At 43.4% G+C, this 19,289-nt stretch overlaps 1 protein-coding gene across 1 annotated transcript; it reads left to right on the top strand.

The window, feature by feature from the left end:
- Positions 1–9,106: 9,106 nt before the first annotated feature.
- LOC132580006 (SLAM family member 5-like) lies at positions 9,107–16,553 on the top strand. Its single transcript, XM_060250647.1, has 4 exons — positions 9,107–9,140; positions 9,351–9,659; positions 13,471–13,731; positions 16,354–16,553. Exons 1-4 carry the CDS (start codon positions 9,107–9,109, stop codon positions 16,551–16,553), a joined length of 804 nt encoding a protein of 267 aa, XP_060106630.1.
- The last annotated feature ends 2,736 nt before the right edge of the window (positions 16,554–19,289 follow it).

Genomic DNA, 19,289 nt, shown 5'->3' with positions numbered 1-19,289 from the left:
AAAGAAAAAAAGAAGGAAAGAAGGAAAGAAGGAAAGAAGGAAAGAAGGAAAGAAGGAAAGAAGAAAGAAAGAAAGAAAGAAAGAAAGAAAGAAAGAAAGAAAGAAAGAAAGAAAGAAGGAAAGGAAGGAAAGAAAGAAAGAAAGAAAGAAAGAAAGAAAGAAAGAAAGAAAGAAAGAAAGAAAGAAAGAAAGAAAGAAAGAAAGAAAACTGTGCGCAAACTAATTGCATACTGTTAATAAATTACTCTATGAAAATCAATGAATAAGTCTAATAAATAACAACAAAGTCCATCAATTTTTACTGGGATCAGGTCTCATTTCCAAACAAATAATTCACTTTTACATAGTCCAGGACTTTTTTTGAGCAGGAACACACAGGAACACAGTTCCAGCTGACCTGGCAGCAGGGGGGTGTTATGCAAATGAATTCTGCTGTATGTTTTTTCTACAGAAAAGCCCTGTGTGAAGCAATGGTGCTATTAGGGGGGTATAGCCTAATATGCAAATGAGTTCCTACTGGACATTTTCTACCAAAAAAGTCCTGCTATAGTCCAAGGTGGATTTATATCCAATGATGATGGTAACTTGAGTGAATACTCCTCAAGTCCAGGAGCGTGACAACTCAGAGGAGTGTTCACCCAAGTTACCATCGTCATTGGATATAAATCCACCCTGGACTATGTAAAAGTGAATTATTTGTTTGGAAATTAGAATACATGGTGGATTGAAGTCCTGTGTCTGAACAGCTTTTGGAGGTCTTATGTATGATCCCCGCAGAAATTGATGGACTTTGTTGTTATTTATTAGACTTATTCATTGGTTTCCATAGAGTAATTTACTAACAGTACAAAAATATAACTTTGTTTGTGCAGGGTTGTTTTGTTTCTTTCTGTATTTCTGTGGGTTCACTTTTTATTCTGGAGTTCATAGCAAAGACAAAATTTGCACAACAGTCTTGTAATAACCAATCTTCTCAGGCCTTGTCTTCCCAACAGTCTGGCTCTTGGGGAAATGCGTACTGAGGAGTCCTTGGATGCAGCATTATGTCCCACTCTTATGCATGCTTACTATGGCTGCCATGTTTCCTCCCACCATTTGCCCCCCACCCCCAATTGCTGATCAAATGAGTGCAGGAGTGATAAGAGTGAGGGAATGGCATTGCACAATGCTATAATAAAGTTTCCAAGTTGACAAACCTGGAAATGGTGTAACTCTCACACAGCGCTTGAGAAATTTAAATTCTTAGAGTGTTGCACGACATGCTGACATCACTTCCAGGTTTTCAACCAACAATGGCCTTGCACGACACTGTTGCACCAGTCTCTGTTATCCCCAGCCTCCAAGTTCCCACCAGTTTCCAGTCACAGGATGGCAGCCCTTACACTTACTCAGAATTAAATCACTTTGAGTCAAATGGAACTTTTAAAATGAACATGCATGGGTTAAATGCAGGTGCGTAGCTGTGTTGGTCTGAAACAGACCCGTAACTACAGGGGCCCAGGGGGTTCAGGCCCATTCGACCCCCTTTTCCATCTGTATGGCCCCTCCACCTGCCCCCTTTGCTCACCACCACTTGCTGCCGCTCTGAACAAGTGCAGCATTGCTACAGTAGGGGAGGGGTGGCCAACGGTAGCTCTCCAGATGTTTTTCCCTACAACTCCCCTCAGCCCCAGCCAGCATGGCCGATGGCTGGGGCTGATGGAAGTTGTAGGCAAAAAACATCTGGAGAGCTACCATTGGCCACCCCTGCTTTAGGGGCTTCAGACTGGTATGGGAGGGAGAGAAGCCTACTTGCAGCTGGATCCCCCTGAAAGGTTTACTGAGTTAGACAAATTGGTGATGGTGGGGTGTAGCTTTACTTGAAGATATTGGATTTATATCCCACCCTATACTCGAGTTTGAGAAGCAGAGAAAATGATTAGGACCAAACTAGGTGGCCCCCTGGCCCAAACTAAAAATGCTGATGTAAGCTCCACCAAACATGAAATCCTTGCTATGGCCCTCTGAAGTAATGTGACAAAGTTAGAGTGCAATAGCACCTTTAAGACCAACAAAGTTTTATTCAGGATGTGAGCTTTCATGTGACAAAGTGTGCATGCACATGAAAGCTCACAAAATGCATGGGCTGGTTTGTGCAAAACTGAAGCCACAAAGGAAATTTTTTGGTCGGATTTTGAAGTAAGCTTGAACGAAAAGTTCTTTGAATATGTTTCTGTCCAAGCTAAGCACTTGAAAAACATGTTTTGTTCAACTCTCTAAAGACCTGCTGTACATTTTACCTGCATTCACAAAGAGGGGAAAAAACAAATACAATAAAAAATATAAAGCCACTCTAAAATTGTCAATGTTAATATGTGCCATAAAAACAAATCATAATGACATGGCCTGTAACGATATCCTCAACAGAGCCCTTGGGCTAGGTCATTAAAAAGTTTGAAAAGATGGAAAAGAGAAATGTTCAGGATGGGCATCAAAAGGAAAGCAAGGCAGGCACCAGGTGAGCCACAATGGGGAGGGCATTCCAAAGGGAAGGGGCCAGCACAGAAAAAGCTCTGCCTCTTGCTACCAGAAGCCTCAGCTCTGCACAGAAAACAGAAAGAGAGTCTTGACAGGAAGGGTGGACAGTATAGGAGGAGGTGGTGGTACCAAGTATCTTGGCCCAAAGCCGTAGCTACCTAAATAAAAATCCATTAGTTAAACAGCATTCTGCCATCACAGAGCCTGTCAATCCTGTTTTATAACATGTGAACAACATATCCGCACATCAGAAATCAGGCAACAAGCAACAATATCAGTGTACTTTGGCCAAATTTCAGGCAAATCTGCTGTAAAATGGCCCAAATTACAACAGTCGAGTTTTTTAAAAAACCTCACTTTTTGCAACCATCTTTGCACAAAGAAACATGTCTTAAGGAAGTGTGACAGCAACCGAGCATGACCAAGAAGTCAGCACAGTAGTGCAAAATCTGTAGCTGATCTGTAGCTGCTACAGCAGCAAAACAATATGACAGAGATGGAAGTGAAAACTGTCTGCTGCACTTAGCCAATCAAGTACCCTCCCATCTCCAGACACTGTCCAACATTATTCTGTGCAGGGCCAGAAAAGGCCAGTGGGAAGAGTCCTGATGAGCTGACAGGTCCACCACAGCCCCAATCCCTGCTTTTGATTAAGGGGAAGTTTCTTTGTCAGAGTCAGTGGCTTGCTTGCCCATAAAGAAGGTGGGGGGGGGGGTGGATGGGGTAAGATGATCTTGCTCAACAAATTCTTACAGAAATTGTGGTTTCTGTGGGCATTTTTCCAAGGTAATTTCAGATTAAAATGTCCAATGAAAATCTCAGAATCTTGTAGCTTCTCTGTACTTATCATAAGATCTGAATTCAGATTAACATAACCAATTTTATCTAAAAACTGATTAGCAACATGGAAAATTGGTCATACCATACCATACCAAACCTTTAATGGCATAATAGATTCAGATAAAAATACACAGAATATAAAAATTCAAACATTGGAGATAAAGTCAAGATAAAACCGAGCTTACAGATGCATTCAAACATGGTCAGAATTAAATTTAAGGATGTCAGCCAGAAATTTTGCTACAGCCTCACTAACCACCCCCTCAGTATCACTCAATAAATAATAACAGGGTGGCAGAATGGACAAATCTGGAGAAAAAGAAAGCTTGCCAAATAAATCTTTACGGAGGTTATGGTATAAAGAACAATCAAGCAATATATGCTGGATTGAGTCAGGGGTATTTGCTCCACAGGAGCAAAGTCTGTCGGCTAAAGGGACTCGCTGATATCTCCCTTGTAAAACTTTGGAGGGAAACGTGTTTAGTCTAGCCAACATAAATGCCCTGCGATGACTTGGAGTGGTTAGGCCTGATAGATAATTGGGCATTTTGCCACAAAAAGCATAAAGACCTAAGGAAGCTGGAGAGCAAATATAAGGGTCAGTTGGCCGTAATTTCGTATCCTCCGATTCCCATAGTCTCAGTTTAATACATCTGAAGATATATGACTCATCAGCGGTAGAAAAATCATCTACCTCTAACCCCAATTGATTGAGTTTAGACAGAAGCACTGCTGTCCAGGATGTAATATATGGGTCTCTTTTCATACAATCAAGAAGGCTGTTGGGATCTGTTCTAAAATGAATTTTGAGCCAGAATTTAAACACTGCAATCCAGGCTTTTGTCTCCACCAAAGACTGACCCACTTCAGAGCAGAGAGCAAAGTAGGACACACATTTTGGCAAACCAAGAATTTGTCTAAAGAATGAGGCTTGAATGCCCTCCACTTTCCTGGTAAAAGCTGAGATCCAAATAGGGATACCATAGAGGATTTGGGCAAGCGTTTTGGCTTTGAACACTTTAATAGCTGCTGGAACTAATTGGTTGCCCCTTGCAAAGAAAAACTGTTTAATTTGAGCAGCTGAACATTTAGCCAAGTTGACGGTGTTGTTACGATGTGAAACCCAGCTTAACTTGTGGTTAAAAGTGATCCCCAAGTATTTAAAAAATTTTGTTTGCTCGATTGTTGAATTGCCAATAAACCATCTCTGTGGGCGCCAGCAGTTTGAAAAGACAACTACTTTAGATTTGGTGTAATTGATAGTAAGTGAATTACAATTACAGTAGTCATAAAAGGCATTCAAATACCTTTGCAGGCCCACTCTTGTACAAGAGAGGATGGTAGTGTCATCGGCATAAAGTAATAAGGGGACCGCTCGGCCTGCAAGTTTAGGCGGATGACCATTGACAGGATTCAAAAATTGTGCCAGGTCAGTTAAAAATAGATTTAAAAGATGCGGGGCCAGCACGCAACCTTGTTTAACCCCCTTTAACACTGGGATTTTACTAGTCAAGTCACTGCTAGAAGAAAATTTCACTTGGCAAAAGGTATTAGAATGAAGTTTCCTCAAGAGAAACAGCAGACGAGGGTCCATTCCCAGGTGACCTAGCTTGATCCATAGTTGGGCTCTATCTATTGAATCAAAAGCACCCTTCAAATCGATGAAGGCAGCGTATAATTTTTTTGACCCGGTATGCATATATTTTTCAGCAAGGAAGGCCAGAGTGCAGCAGTGATCCATAGCAGATTTGCCTTTGGAGAAACCAATCTGTTCAGGACCTATGATGTTGCCTAGGCGCATCCAGTCAGTTAATCGGAGTTCTAAATGTTTTGCATACAGTTTGCCCACTATAGATAATAAACTAATGGGGCGGAAATTTTCTGGTAACTCCAACCCCCCCTTTTTGTATATTGGAATAATTATAGAGTCAAGCCAAGAGTCAGGGATGGAGCCATGCAGATCGATAAAAGAGAACAATTTTGCAAGGGGCAAGAGCCACCAATCGGCAAACTTTGTGAATACCTCAGCGGGAAGGCCATCAGGGCCAGGTGCTTTACCCGCTTTTAAATCCTTCAATAACTCACTGATTTCCTCTAGAGTTACTGAAGGCCAGACCGGCATATCAGTAACTGAGAGGTTTGCTAAGATAGGAGGGGATACACATGGAGCAGCAAAAATGTTAGAGAAGTAATCAACCCATGTTTGCTCAGAGATATTTGGGTCAGTAACAGAATTGTTTTTTAGATTACCTGAAATGATTCTCCAGAAAGCCTTATTATTGTTAGATTTTATCGAGTGGTAAAGTTGGTCCCATTTATTCTGAAAGAAAACTTTCTTTTTGGATGTAGTAAGCTCCAGGTAGGAGCTTACTACATGAGCTCCTGAGAAATCACAATGAGCTCCTCACAATGAGCTCCTGAGAAATCTGCTGTTCTAAGAAGCAAACACACTGCATAGTTTCACATATTGTGCTCAGTTAGTGTCAAGGCAGAAATTCAACAGATACAACTTTTGCAAATGCTTGTGACCTACACACTTAATGACCTACACACTACACACTTAATGAATTTTAATGAAAGCCCTTTAAAAAGCTAACTGCTCCCCAAACTCTACTTGTGCCATGGAGCAGGTAGGCCCACGAGCACACATACATTTCCAGTGACCCTTGCTCCATGCCCAGAAGATGGCAAAAACCTCCAGGATCCATGGACAAACTGGCCTGGAGAAAAATTGCTTCTTGGCCCCAAAATGTCAATCAGCGTTTCCTGGGCATGTAAGAAAGGTAGGGCTGCTCTTGAGCAGAAGAGCTCTGAGAGAACTTGTGGGTAACCCAAGGTCACATCAGCAAGTGCATGTGGAAGAGTGGGGAATCAAAGAAGACATACTTTGCGGCTAAGATTGCATCTGCAAATTCGCACCCGGCCCAATTATTTAGAATAATTCAGAACCTTACTACATTGCCACAGGGCAATTTAAAAGCTAAGGAATTGGAGATTGGCTGTGAGGCTTTTGCGAATTTTTTTGCTGATAAGGTCCAATCTCTCCGCCATGACTGCCCTGCCAATTTGGATGCAGTAAGTGAACTCGAGGCCCAATGCGTGTCTTCTGATTTAACCCTGGATTGCTTCGACCCGCTCAGCTTGGAGGAAGTCGACAGAATTCTTGGCACTGCGCGATCCACAACTTGTGATCTGGACCCATGCCCCTCCTGGCTAATTAAGGCCTGCCAGGAGGAATTAAGATATCCTATACGGGATATTATAAATCGATCTCTTTCAGAGGGTGCTTTTCCAACACCCCTGAAAGAGGCACTGGTCCGCCCTCTCCTGAAAAAAGTTTCATCAGACCCGGCCGAATTGGCACATTATCGACCGGTCTCAAATTTGCCCTTTTTGGGCAAAATTATTGAGAGGGCGGTGGCGCTGCAGTTACAGGATTTTTTGGAGGACGCTTCCACCTTAGACCCATGCCAGTCCGGCTTCCGCCCGGGCCATGGGACGGAAACAGTCCTGGTCGCCCTCATGGACCGACGACAACTGGACCGAGGCGGCTCGGCAGTATTTCTGCTGCTAGACCTATTGGCTGCGTTCGATATGGTCAACCATTGGCTGCTGACCCGCCGCCTCGCCGACGCAGGAATTCGGGGGCTAGCCTTACAGTGGCTCTCCTCCTTTCTTGAAGGCCGGGGACAAAGGGTGGCAATTGGGGGGGAGCTGTCTCAGAGACACCCACTTCATTGTGGGGTGCCTCAGGGGGCAGTTCTCTCCCCGATGTTGTTTAACATCTTCATGTGCCCCCTTGCCCAGATTGTATGGAGGTATGGGCTGGGTTGTCATCAATATGCAGATGACACTCAGCTCTATCTACTGATGGACGGCCGGGCTGGCGACGTCCCTATAAATTTGAACCGGGCGTTGCAAGCCGTGGCTGACTGGCTCAGGCTGAGCGGGCTGAAGTTGAATCCGGCGAAGACTGAGGTCCTTTGCATGGGCCGCGGAGGACCGGGAGGGGAGATTACCCTACCGACTTTTGACGGTGCGCCACTGATACCAGTGCGCAAAGTCAAGAGCCTGGGAGAGCTACTGGAATCCTCCTTATCAATGGAGGCCCAGATAGCTGCCACTGCTAGATCCGCCTTCTTCCATCTCAAGAGGGCGAGGCAGTTGGCTCCCTTCTTGGAGCGCAGCGACCTAGCAACTGTGATCCACGCAACGGTCACCTCAAGACTAGACTACTGCAATGCCCTCTACATGGGGCTGCCCTTATACCGAACACGGAAACTTCAGGTAGTCCAGAACGCGGCGGCCAGGCTGCTAGTGGGACTACCACGGTGGGAACACGTGCGGCCTGGGCTGCGGGATCTGCACTGGCTGCCGGTTGTGTACCGTGTTCGCTATAAAGTGCTGGTCATTACCTTTAAAGCCCTATATGGCCGAGGACCTGCCTACCTAAGGGACCGCCTCTCCCCATATATCCCCCAGAGAGCACTAAGATCCAGTTCTCAAAATCTGCTAACAATCCCTGGGCCAAGAGAGGCTAGACTGAAGACTACCAGGGAGCAAGCCTTCTCCGTAATGGCCCCTCGATGGTGGAACCATCTTCCAGAGATGATACGAGCCCTGCGGGACCTGAACCAATTCCGCAGGGCTTGCAAAACATTTCTTTTCCAGCTTGCCTTTGAAATAGAACCCGGCTAAACTGACGTGTAGTTACCTAGCCATCTTGTGGACATCATAACTTATAGTATTTATAGCACCTATTTTATCTATTTTATTTAATTATTTATGTAACTGATTATATTTAAATTGTTGTGTATATTGTTTTATCTGAATCATGGAATGCCATGTCTGTAAGCCGCCCTGAGCCCGCCTTTGGCGGGGGAGGGCGGGATATAAAAATAAATGTATTATTATTATTATTAGATCAGGCCAATAGCCCATCCAGTCCAACACTCTGTGTCACACAGTGGCAAAAAAATTATATATAGTATATATATATTATATATAGTATATATATATATATTGCACACACACACTGTGGCTAATAGCCACTGATGGAGCTCTGCTCCATATTTTTATCTAAACCCCTCTTGAAGGTGGCTATGCTTGTGGCCGCCACCACCTCCTGTGGCAGTGAATTCCACATGTTAATCACCCTTTGGGTGAAGAAGTACTTCCTTTCATCCGTTTTAACCTCAGCAATTTCATCGAATGCCCACGAGTTCTTGTATTGTGAGAAAGGGAGAAAAGTACTTCTTTCTCTACTTTCTCCATCCCATGCATTATCTTGTAAACTTCTATCTTGTAAACCTCTATCATGAAAGCTCATACCTTAAAAAAAACCCTTTTGTTGGTTTTAAATGTAGCTGGCAGTTATCCCATAATCTCTCCCAGAGAAAGCAAGTTCTCTAGCCGGGCTCTGTAGCACTTCTTGAAGAAGCAGGAGTACCTGGAGGACGCATCCGAAAGCCTACCATGAAGTTCAGTCTCTCTCCTGCACTTGTAGAAGATTCTAAAATGCAAATAGGAGTTCAGATGTAAAAATTAGTTGGTGGAATGGTTTGGTGAGATAGGTCTCTGATGCTAAGAGGCCTTTATTGATCTTAACAGTCTCACCCTGATGGATACACAACTGTCAGTAGGAAAACACAGACTTCAGAGTGTTAGTGATATCAATTAAATGGCTTATTGAAAGACATGACTGCATAATACACTACAACAGCAAGTTGCAAACTGAATCAAATGCACGATGCAGGACTGCATGAATGGATACCAAATCATCAGTAAGATGCAGATGGTTACAAGAAATAATATAAGCAGATACGTAGGCAGTGCTGAAACATGAGTAAAATATAATTCTAAACCAGTTGTATGCCAGTAGAGCCCATCCAGGTGTATATGAATATTATGCTGAATATTTTAATGGGTTTGGTTTTCATCTTGCTTAAGGGGACTGAATTAACACCTGAGACTGTCTGTCATCTTTTGTATAGAATCCTTCGGTGCAGAAAAGAAGGCTAAGGAAGTGAATGGAACGCTAGGAAAATCTGTAACTTTCCATCTGGAAACGTCACAAGAATTTACCTCAATCTTCTGGCTTCAAGTGACAGCGTCCCTCATTGCTATACTGGAAACAGGTCAGTCCTGTTCCATCAGGGTTCTGCGTTCAAAGTTTGAGAAGCGACTAAATGCCTCTAGAGACTGCAGGAGTTTACAAATCACTGATCTACAACAAGATGATTCTGGAAACTACAGAGCTCAAATACAGGATTATACAGAGGACTTCAGTCTGAAGATTTACAGTAAGTATCTGAACAGCAGTCTTGCCATTTTTCATTGTGTGAAGGGTTTTGCTCCTTCCTTTGGGGCTTCACAAAAAAAAAATACTGCCACAAATAATGTAGTGTAGTTTCTCCTCCTGCCTGGAGATCTTTCTAAATAGAGAAAAACATTGTTATTTCATTGTCTTCATTTGTTCATTTCTATGATGCACAAAATATTTTTGTAGAAGGATTGGCTACAGATCATATGTAAATAAACAATAAGGAGATGGAGCAAAAACACCTCCAGCGCCTGTCTTTACAAATGAGGGAGGGGTGTTACGTTTGCCAATTGGCCAGTTTTTCACTATTTATTCACGGTTGTTCTATTTGCCAGGTGAGGTTTTATAAATGCAATGGGGGGAAAAAAGAGACGGGTCAATATTTAATTTAGTTGTGCCTTTTAAGACAGTGGGATTTGCTGGGCTGCTCCTTTAAGACCTTTGCAGCGTTGGATTTACAGTCAATTTTAACTTGTTTCTCCAGCTTTTCAGTGCCTCAAAAGCAGCTTTTGTAAACACTGCAGCAATCTTTGGCTATCTTTTCTATTTCCACTCCCTCCACACATCACCTCATCCTGACAGTCCACGATCTGTGCACCTTAGATGAATTACCATAGTATTTCCTGTTGGATCTGCCCCTTGGTCCTTCACCTTGGCACATAGTTCCACTACTTGATCCCACTGATTCCACCCCTAGGTAGGCAGGCCCTGGGTTCAGCTCTAGATCAGATTTGTGCCTTCAAGGGTTGACAACCCTAGAGTCTACATGAATCATCCTGGAGACAGAAAAAGAGGGGTAATTTTCATTGTCGAGGTCTGGGGAGAGCATGCTGAGTTCCTGCATTGCATAGATATATCTCTCCCATGTTCATACTCAGAACTCAAAGCTTCCTGTTGAAATTGTACACCTAATGATGCTTTGCCCTGACCCCAGCGTTTCTACTCTCCAGGATCAATTAAGTTCTTATGGAAACATCCTTTCCCCCTACACGTGGCTGTCAATGACCCACAGTAAAGAGGTGACATTCTCACTGAAGACTCCCAAAGGAGCCTTTTACCTGTGTGGCAGTACTCCCCCTAACATCTTCCAGAGGTAGACACTGGGGATAGAAGATACTTGGATCTCCCACCTCAGCCCCCCCCCTTCTATTGCAAGGTAAAGAAACACAAGAATCACTCTAAAGACTACCAAACATTGAGGACTTGCACTATATTCTACACTCTGCATCACCACGGCTCAAGGTCAGTTCTCCATATCCCCACTTTTGAAAGGACTGTCCACTTTTCACAGTAAAAACAGCCTTTCACAAAAATTCAGTGTTTGCATGTATAGCTATGGTTTGTCTAGATGTGTTGAAAATCTTTCCCTCTCCTTTGAAAGTGGTTCCATATTGTGGGCTTACAGGTCACCCTTGTGCTGTCAGAGGAATGTTCAGGGCCCAAGAAGAGTAACTGGGAAATCCCCCCAACTGCACAAGACTGCTGATGGCAAGGGTTTCCTGCTGACCCAAGTCCTGAACCCCAGAAGTCGAAAGCCGTATCACCAAGATTTTCCTACAGTCCAGGCAACTTAACAGGAACCTCCTCATCTGACCCTAAACCTCCCTCTCAATCCTTAGCTGCTCCCATGGGAGACTTTGGGGGGGGGGGAGCGGCTAGGGTGGGAGAACAGGCTCCATAACATTCAAACCTAATGCTAATTTTACATACCCACTACTTTTCCAGGATACATGTATCTTATCCTTTGTACCCCAGCATTTAAAATATAAGAAAGTTTAAGAAATGTTCTGTTTACACGTTTCAGGCTGAGCAAGGGAATAAAGAAAAAGAGGAAAGATGCAGATCCCTTTCCCTGCCCTATACTTGGCAGTGATCCTTAAATAGACCAGGTTCTGTTTCATTGAGGTGTGACCTTTTAGCAAGGTGTGAGGTAGGAAGCCACTGTCCTGCTTTCGCCAGTCTTGAGCACAACCAAGGCTTTCTTTGAGCAGGAATGCAGTTCTGGCTGGCTTGGCATCAGGGGGTGTGGCCGAATATGCAAATGAATTTCTGCTGGGCTTTTCCTACAAAAATGCCCTATGCTAAACAATGGTGATGTCAGGGAGTGTGGCCTAATATGAAAATGAGTTCCTGCTGGGCTTTTCTTACAAAAAAGGCCCTGAGTACAACCAAGAATTAGAGTGCTCAGTGCTGGGAGCTCAATGGCTCCTTTCCCCAACCGCACTCCTTTCTGCCCATTGTGAATTTCGACAGAGAGCAGGCACAATAATTGAAAGATTGGATGAGTTCTTGGGTGGAGGACATTTCTCTACAGACCCCTTTTACAAATACAGCACTGAAGAACAAGGTTGTAGAGAAGAAACCATCTGCCATGACACTGAGGGGGCTGGCCATACTGACAGAGGTCTCACTCTGGGATGCAGCGTGCCTCTGTGCACAGGGGATTTCATATGTGCCCCCCCCCAACAGAGGCAGATCCTTTCTATCTAGTGAAGAGTATTTTGTTTTGCTTTATACATTTCTGAGCTGATTTTCAACTAAAAGTAGCTCTCAAAGCCGCTTATACCAAATTTGTAAGATTACAAATTACTGAAAATTGCAAACATAGAATTAGGGTTGCCAAGTCCAAATCAAGAAATATCTGGGGACTTTGGGGGTGGAGCCAGGAGCAAGGGTGTGGCAAGCATGATTGAACTCCAAAGGGAGTTCTGGCAATCACATTTAAAGGGACCGCTTGGGTTTAAATGCCTTCTCTCCATTTGGTATAAGGAAGGACAGGGTCTCATAGAAATGCAACTTCTGGTCCAGTCTTTTTGAAACCTGGGGGGTGTTTTGAGGAGGGGTACCGGACGCTATGCTGAAAATTTGGTGCCTCTACCTCAAAAAACAGCTTCCCCTGAGCCCCAGATACTCACAGATCAATTCTCCATTATACTCTATGGGAATCGGTCTCCATAGAGTATAATGGAGTGCCCAGCAGACATTTCCCTCCCCCCACCCCGCTTTCTGATGACCCTGAAGTGGGGGGGAGGGCCTCCAAACCAGGGGATCCCCTGTCTCTACCTGGGAATTGGCAACCCTACATAAAATAGATTGTTATGACTTTTACTTAATATGTCATTGGAGGTTAACTTTAAGTGATGCAGAAGATACAGGGTATGGTGACCAGTTTATTATTACAATTGTTGCCACAGGAAGAACAATCACATTTTCAAGTTCACCAGAACTCTTCTAGTATGAGAAAGGCACTGTTTTCTGTGGCATACACACCGATTACTTTCTGATTAAACAGGTTTTCATAACACTACTGAAACCTGCCAAACCTGTTTGACTTAAAACTTTGCAGCATGCCCACTGTACTGTGTGACCAGTCCACTTTCAGTCCTCAGAATAATTTGCTAAAACTGTTGTAGTTGTGGAGGAGGAGAAATACAAGATGAGGAGAAAAAATGAAAGATTTTTACCTGAGAATTTCCCCCATTCCCCTGAGTGATTTCACACTTCGGATACAAAATGTCCACAATTTTCTGTAACAGAGGAGCCTCGTCAGTTTTCCATGTCCCAGGCCTAAGCACAAACTTCTGTTAGGCTGTGCTGTTCTTCAGTTTTCACTCTTTTATCATCACTCCAATTGCCTTTCAGTCAATTAGTGTTCATTTGTATACTATGAGAGGAACCCCTAAGCACACCTACTCAGAATCTGACTCAGGTATATTCAAAGGGGCTTACTTTGGGAAAGTGTTCTTAGCCTTCTGTTGTATGTCTCCTACCCTTCCCACACCCCCATCCAGAAAATCTGTCGGAAATTAAACTGAAAGTCCAATGTGAAAATTACACACTCGGTGATGGGAATGACACGGTGCTGAACTGTTCTGCAGGCAAGTGGGGAGACGGAGTTCATTATAGCTGGACCTCAACGAGCAAGGGTAGAAAGATCTCCTCACATGTTGTCCACAGTCGCTTTCAAGATGATGACACAAACTACACCTGCACAGCAGAGAATCCTGTCAGCAAGACCTCCGTGACAGTCTCCGTCAAGGAGGTCTGTAAAGGTAATAACCCACTCTTTCCCTCATGAGTGATTCAGCATTATTATAGAACTATTGCATGTCTGTCTTTCATTTTGTCTAACAATACGTAATTATGGATGTTCAAAAGGGGGGATGTGCATTCATTTCCAAATGAATGGGGTTGGAGACTAAAAGCAATATTCATATTCATAAGGGTAGTGACAACTGATGGAAACAACAGCAACAAATGGCACTGGTTTCATTCATTTCCTTTGTTCCTACTACTCTAGTCAGAAAGTTTAAGGAGGTCAGAAGAGGCAGGAAAGAGGTTTAACTGACACTGAAGCTTTCCAATCATCCAAGTCAAACAAACTTAATTACTCATTTAGGTCTTTCTATGTTTCTGCCAAGCTATATTGACTCAGTGGCTCAAGGAAGTCCTTTCTAGATTATGTAGTTATATATCTAGTGGTGGAAAGTGTCATCAAATTGCAACCAACTTTATTTCAACCCTGTAGGGTTTTCAAGGCAAGAGATGAACGTAAGTGATTTGCCATTGCCTGCCTTTGCACACCAACCCTGGACTGCCTAGATTGCCTCCCATCCAAGTACTAACCAGAGCTGAATTACTTAGCTTCCAAGATCTGACAAGATTGCGCTACTCAAGGCCATCCAGGTCAGGGATAGTTAAGGGATAGTTTTAATTTTAATTTTCCAACATTCTCAACATATTAAAGCAGTAAAGCATATATATCAAACCGCAATTAATCTCACATTTAAAATCCATCCCCAAATTGAAATTTGATCATAACCCTTCCAAGGATCAGTATGTCTTATAACTATCCTTCTAGCTAATGTAATTTAATACAGTCCTTATTTCTTACATCTAAATTGCACCATACAACTATAAATTGCACTTAATTGTGCTTGTGCATATACAGCTAAGTAATGAAAATGACAGAGGGCTCAATATTTCTCAAATGTGACATATTTAAACTTCCATAGCTTTCTTCAACCAATCTCATCTCAAATTCCAATAACTAGAAATATATCAGATTTTGGTAAAATCTGCCCTGTACTGAAATTGTAATCCCCTGATCCACTAGAAATGTTACTCAGGGCCATGACTGATTTCTTAGATCCTAATAGGCACCCACAATTATCCTGTTAAGGACTAGTAACTTGTACTGAAAGAAAAAGGGAAGACTCACTCAGGATACCAAATACACCACTCACAGATTCTGCACATGCATTGTGTATATTCCAGAATATTACACCTGAGCAGATTGTGGGTCCAGGAACTTGTCTGCTCTTGTGCTCTTTACACACTCCCTGAATATATAGAAATCAGCAGGTGGAAGCATGCATAGGCATCAAGATGATCCCTTGCTAAGGTCAGCAGGTCAAACTGCTTTTAATGACAGAAGTGCAGCAGAGAGCTGAAATACCAGCACTCTTCAGTAGAACTACTGTTGAGGAGGAGATGATATTGGATTTATATCCTGCCCTATACTCTGAATCTCAGAGTCTCAGGGCAGTCACAATCTCCTTTACCTTCCCTCCCCCCCACAACAGACACCCTATGAGGTGTGTGGGGCTAAGAGGGTTCTCACAGCAGCTGCCCTTTCAAGGCTATCCCAGCAGCTGCAAGTGGAGGAGTGGGGAATCAAACCCGGTTCTCCCAGCACTTAACCACTACACCAAACTGGGATCCCCAAGAGTAGGACCTTCCTGCATACAGGTCTTGTCTAGGGAGCAAATCACCTCAGCTCAACAGAGATCGCTACAGGAGATCCTTTGTATGTACAGGACTCACTTTTAAATCAGCAGTGGGGATGTTTCCAAAATGTTCACATTTTCATTTCTCTCCAGACTTTGCAGTTCTGAATTTGCTGTCCTCCTTGGCAAAGTGAAACTGATGAATTAGGAATCACTGACTGTTGCTTTCTGTTTCTCAGTTTTACACAGGGCACTGTGTGTGCAGGCACAGTTTGCCGGAGTTTGCTGTGCCTTCAGGAATCCTAGGCATAGAGCAGCAGCTATGGGGAGTGGGGGGAGGTAGCTGTGAATTTCCCGGACTGTGCAGGGGGTTGCACTAGATGACCCATAGAGCCCCTTCCAGTTCTGTTTTTCTAGTTGTGTCTTTTTCATGCACCTGCCCATCATAGTCAAGGAACGCACTCGCAGACCATTGCGGAAATCCCATCAATAAGTCATTGAGCTATCATATATATCACAATGCTTTTTGCATAATGTTTTATCAACAAGTGGGAGTGCCTCAGTAAAGCTTAGACCACGTGAAAATTCTATGTCTGATCGTGTCCCCATTGCTTGATTGCTGAGTTTTATTCATGCACACAAAGGAACATAAGGTGGGGGAAAAGATACAGAAGAGCTGAAACTGTGCATGCTCTGATTCCAGAATTAATTTTAGAAACTCTCCTAAGGGGATAAAGGAGCCATGGAACAAAGGGTAGAGTGAATCAATAAAACAATAATAGAATGGATAGGCGGAAACCCACTTGTATCTAGCTAGTGAATGGAATATGTAAGTCAGAAGCTACTGAACAGCTGAGCTCTTTTTTTAACCAGTGGCATAACATTTCCTCATCTCTGTTTCTTTCTAATCTGCTTTCTCACACTCGCTGTCTGCACCCCAAGCAGTATATCCAACAACAGGACCTGGGACAGTGGCTACCACGGAGACTGGTGAGCTCCACTTCTCCCCCACCCTCACTCCCCATTATTTGTTGTTTGTACCCCTTCACTTAAGCCCTGAAGATTCCCAGTGCCTTCTGCTACCAAGGAGGTCACTCCAGGAACAAGAGAGGCAATTGCACTATAAACAAGTGCCTGCTTTGTAAATCATTCCACATGACTTGAAATAAGTTCATCAGAAGTGAAGAGGGAACCTGAGATTCCCAGCCAGTGTGACTGGTGAAAACAAATTCCTTTTCTCAGCCAGTCATGTGTTGCATGTGATCAAAATTCCACCATCAAGTCATCCCGCACTGAGTACCATCGCATCCATACTGTTTTCACATTAGCTCCAGCTTGTCTATCATTTCCTTCTCTTCTGAAGACACAAAGGAGAAACAGAATCATGAGACGAGGAGGGGTGGGGTGAGAAGGGAACTAGATTCAGACTCACAGGAAACTTAGTCTTCACAAACTTGCCCAATTCTGTCATAAACCCATCAACTTTCAGTGTTCCAAAGGACCTTCCTTGTTCCTCTGTCTCATGGTGAAATGTTGGAAGGTAAGATTTGGGTTAAAGTCAAACCTCCAACATTTCATAAAAAGCAAACCAGACATACAGTTATAAGAACTGTTATTCTTACACCAGTTATTACCAATGCCTCCCCAGCCTCCCACACACCCCCACACCACCACATACCATTTCCCATCAATAATGGTTGTTGTTTGCCTGCCCTACGCAGCCTTCATTTCCAAGGGGCTGTCCTAAATCGCTTTAAAAGCCAAAGGGGTTTATGGCATTTTTTTTTTTCGGGGGGGGGGGGGGGGCTGAAGATATTTTTAAAAATCACCTTTTCTATAATACATTATCAACATTTCAAAACATAGCAAAACTGTGGACTGCAAGGCACCGTAGTGATCATGGGCAGGCATTTACTTGTATTGGTGTTATGACCATTCTAAATAACATAACCTCTAGGGACCTGGCATAGCAAAATTCTGGAAGGTGAAAAATGCTTCCCTCTTTCCTGTGTGAGAGAAGGGGAGATGCCGCATTCAAGATCATCTTCACTTTTTCTAAGGGTGATTCTGCACTCACGTTGGTCCGTGGCAGGCTTCCATTTTGAGGAGCAAGCTGGCGATTTCGCACCAGTTGCTCCGCGCGGGCATTTTGTGCGGGGCAAACCTGCGATTTGCCCCGCCGCAGTGTAAACCTGTTTTTTTAGGTTTACACTGCAGCGGGGCAAATTGTGGGTTTGCCCCTCCCAAAATGCTGGTGCGGAGCAACTGGTGCGAAATCGTCAGCTTGCTCTGCCCCAAAACAGAAGCCCGCCCCGGACCGACGTGAGTGCGGAATCACATTAAGTCAGGGGTGCCCTAAGTGTCCCTATTAAAATATATATAAAGTAATAAATAGTTTAATACTATCTATGTGTGTGTCCATGTGACTTTACAATTAACTTTGCAATTAACAAAAGTTTTTAATTAATTATGCTGATTCAGTCTGTTAAACATTGAAGCCTGGTTCTATACGGATTATTCACAGTTCTCTATATAGCCATAAGATCATTAGTCACCACTATAGTCCCTTTTCTTTCTGTACTGAAGAATTGTGCTTTGTGTCAGCACATGAAGACTCCGGGGCTGCTGTCTGTCACACTCATTAAAAGCTGCCTTAAATAGCTATATATATATCACTTTTCTTCATCATGAGACCTAAAGCAGTTTACAAGAATAGGGGGTCCTATTCAGTATAAATAAACCAATAAAAACCTTTTATTCCAGTCTTGGGCCAGTCCTGGATACAACAGGTGGCTCATTTGAAGGCACAGATTATGGGCCAAATCTCTGTCCCCACACTTATACTGAAGACAGGATAGACACTAATCCCCCCAACACACACATAGCTGAGATGGTTTGCAGCTGGCAAAATGTTCCCTGAGTATTGCAGTCTTTGGGCGCTTTGCTTTCACCCACACTGAATAATGCAGTTTCAATCCACTTCAGTGACCGTTTGCAAGTGGATTTTGCCATTTCACACAGTGAAATCCAGTTGCAAAGTGGATTGAAGACATATTATTTAGTGTGTGTGAATGTGCCCTTTGACTGGCAACAAGCTCTCCTTCTATGGAGGTTTTTAAACAGAGGCTGGATGGCCATCTGACAGCAATGCGGATCCTGTGAATTTAGGGTGGTGAGAGATATTTGTGAGTTTCCTGCATTGTGCAGGGGTTTGGACTAGATGACCCTGGAGGTCCCTTCCATCTCTATGATTCTAAGCTCTGGAGAGCAGAGAATAGCTTACCCTGAGATATTGTAACTAGAGGTGTCAGGGACTGAACTGGAACTGCAGGGCCACAAAACATGGGTTCTAACAGCCAGCCACAGTTTCTCCTTTACAGAGACGCACCATTGGGCACAGCAGGGCTTGATCCCATGACTTGGACTGAGCTGTAAGAGCACTCTATACAGCTCCTAAGCATGGGTACTAACATTCCACAGGGAATCTGCTGCTGCCTCTCATTCTCTACTCAGTCCCCAAAACCTCCACATGCATTTTGAAGCAAGTCGATCAGTTCTGAAGTGGAATGGTCTGCTATGTACAGGCAAGGGAAGTTCAAGGAAAGAGACAAGCTCTCATCCCCCATGCCTTGCCCCTTTCCCCCCTCCCCCCAAAGCATACCAAAGAGCAGTGGCAGGCTGGGTCTAAAAATATTGGTTGTCAGGAGACATAAGGGGCCCACCCACAACTATAAGGCTATCATTTGATTTGTATAATAAATAAATAAAATTTCAAAAATACGTAAGTGGAAAAAAGGTACAATTAAAATCTTTTGCAAAATAAATTCATATTTTAGTAATTACAGTGTATATATATTGTACATATTATTGGCAGTATACAG

Source organism: Heteronotia binoei, chromosome 1, assembly GCF_032191835.1.
Source record: "Heteronotia binoei isolate CCM8104 ecotype False Entrance Well chromosome 1, APGP_CSIRO_Hbin_v1, whole genome shotgun sequence".
In the NCBI taxonomy this organism is placed as follows: Eukaryota; Metazoa; Chordata; class Lepidosauria; order Squamata; family Gekkonidae; genus Heteronotia; species Heteronotia binoei.
This window is presented reverse-complemented; position numbering and strand designations above follow the sequence as displayed.

What these genes read in the sequence shown, in the direction of transcription:
- LOC132580006 (XM_060250647.1), top strand. Translation starts at nt 9,107, where the DNA reads ATGCAGGACTGCATGAATGGATACCAAATCATCA. An exon ending in CTTCAGTCTGAAGATTTACA is followed by an intron (nt 9,660 to 13,470) that starts GTAAGTATCTGA and finishes ACCCCCATCCAG; the next exon opens with AAAATCTGTCGGAAATTAAA. An exon ending in CGTCAAGGAGGTCTGTAAAG is followed by an intron (nt 13,732 to 16,353) that starts GTAATAACCCAC and finishes CACCCCAAGCAG; the next exon opens with TATATCCAACAACAGGACCT.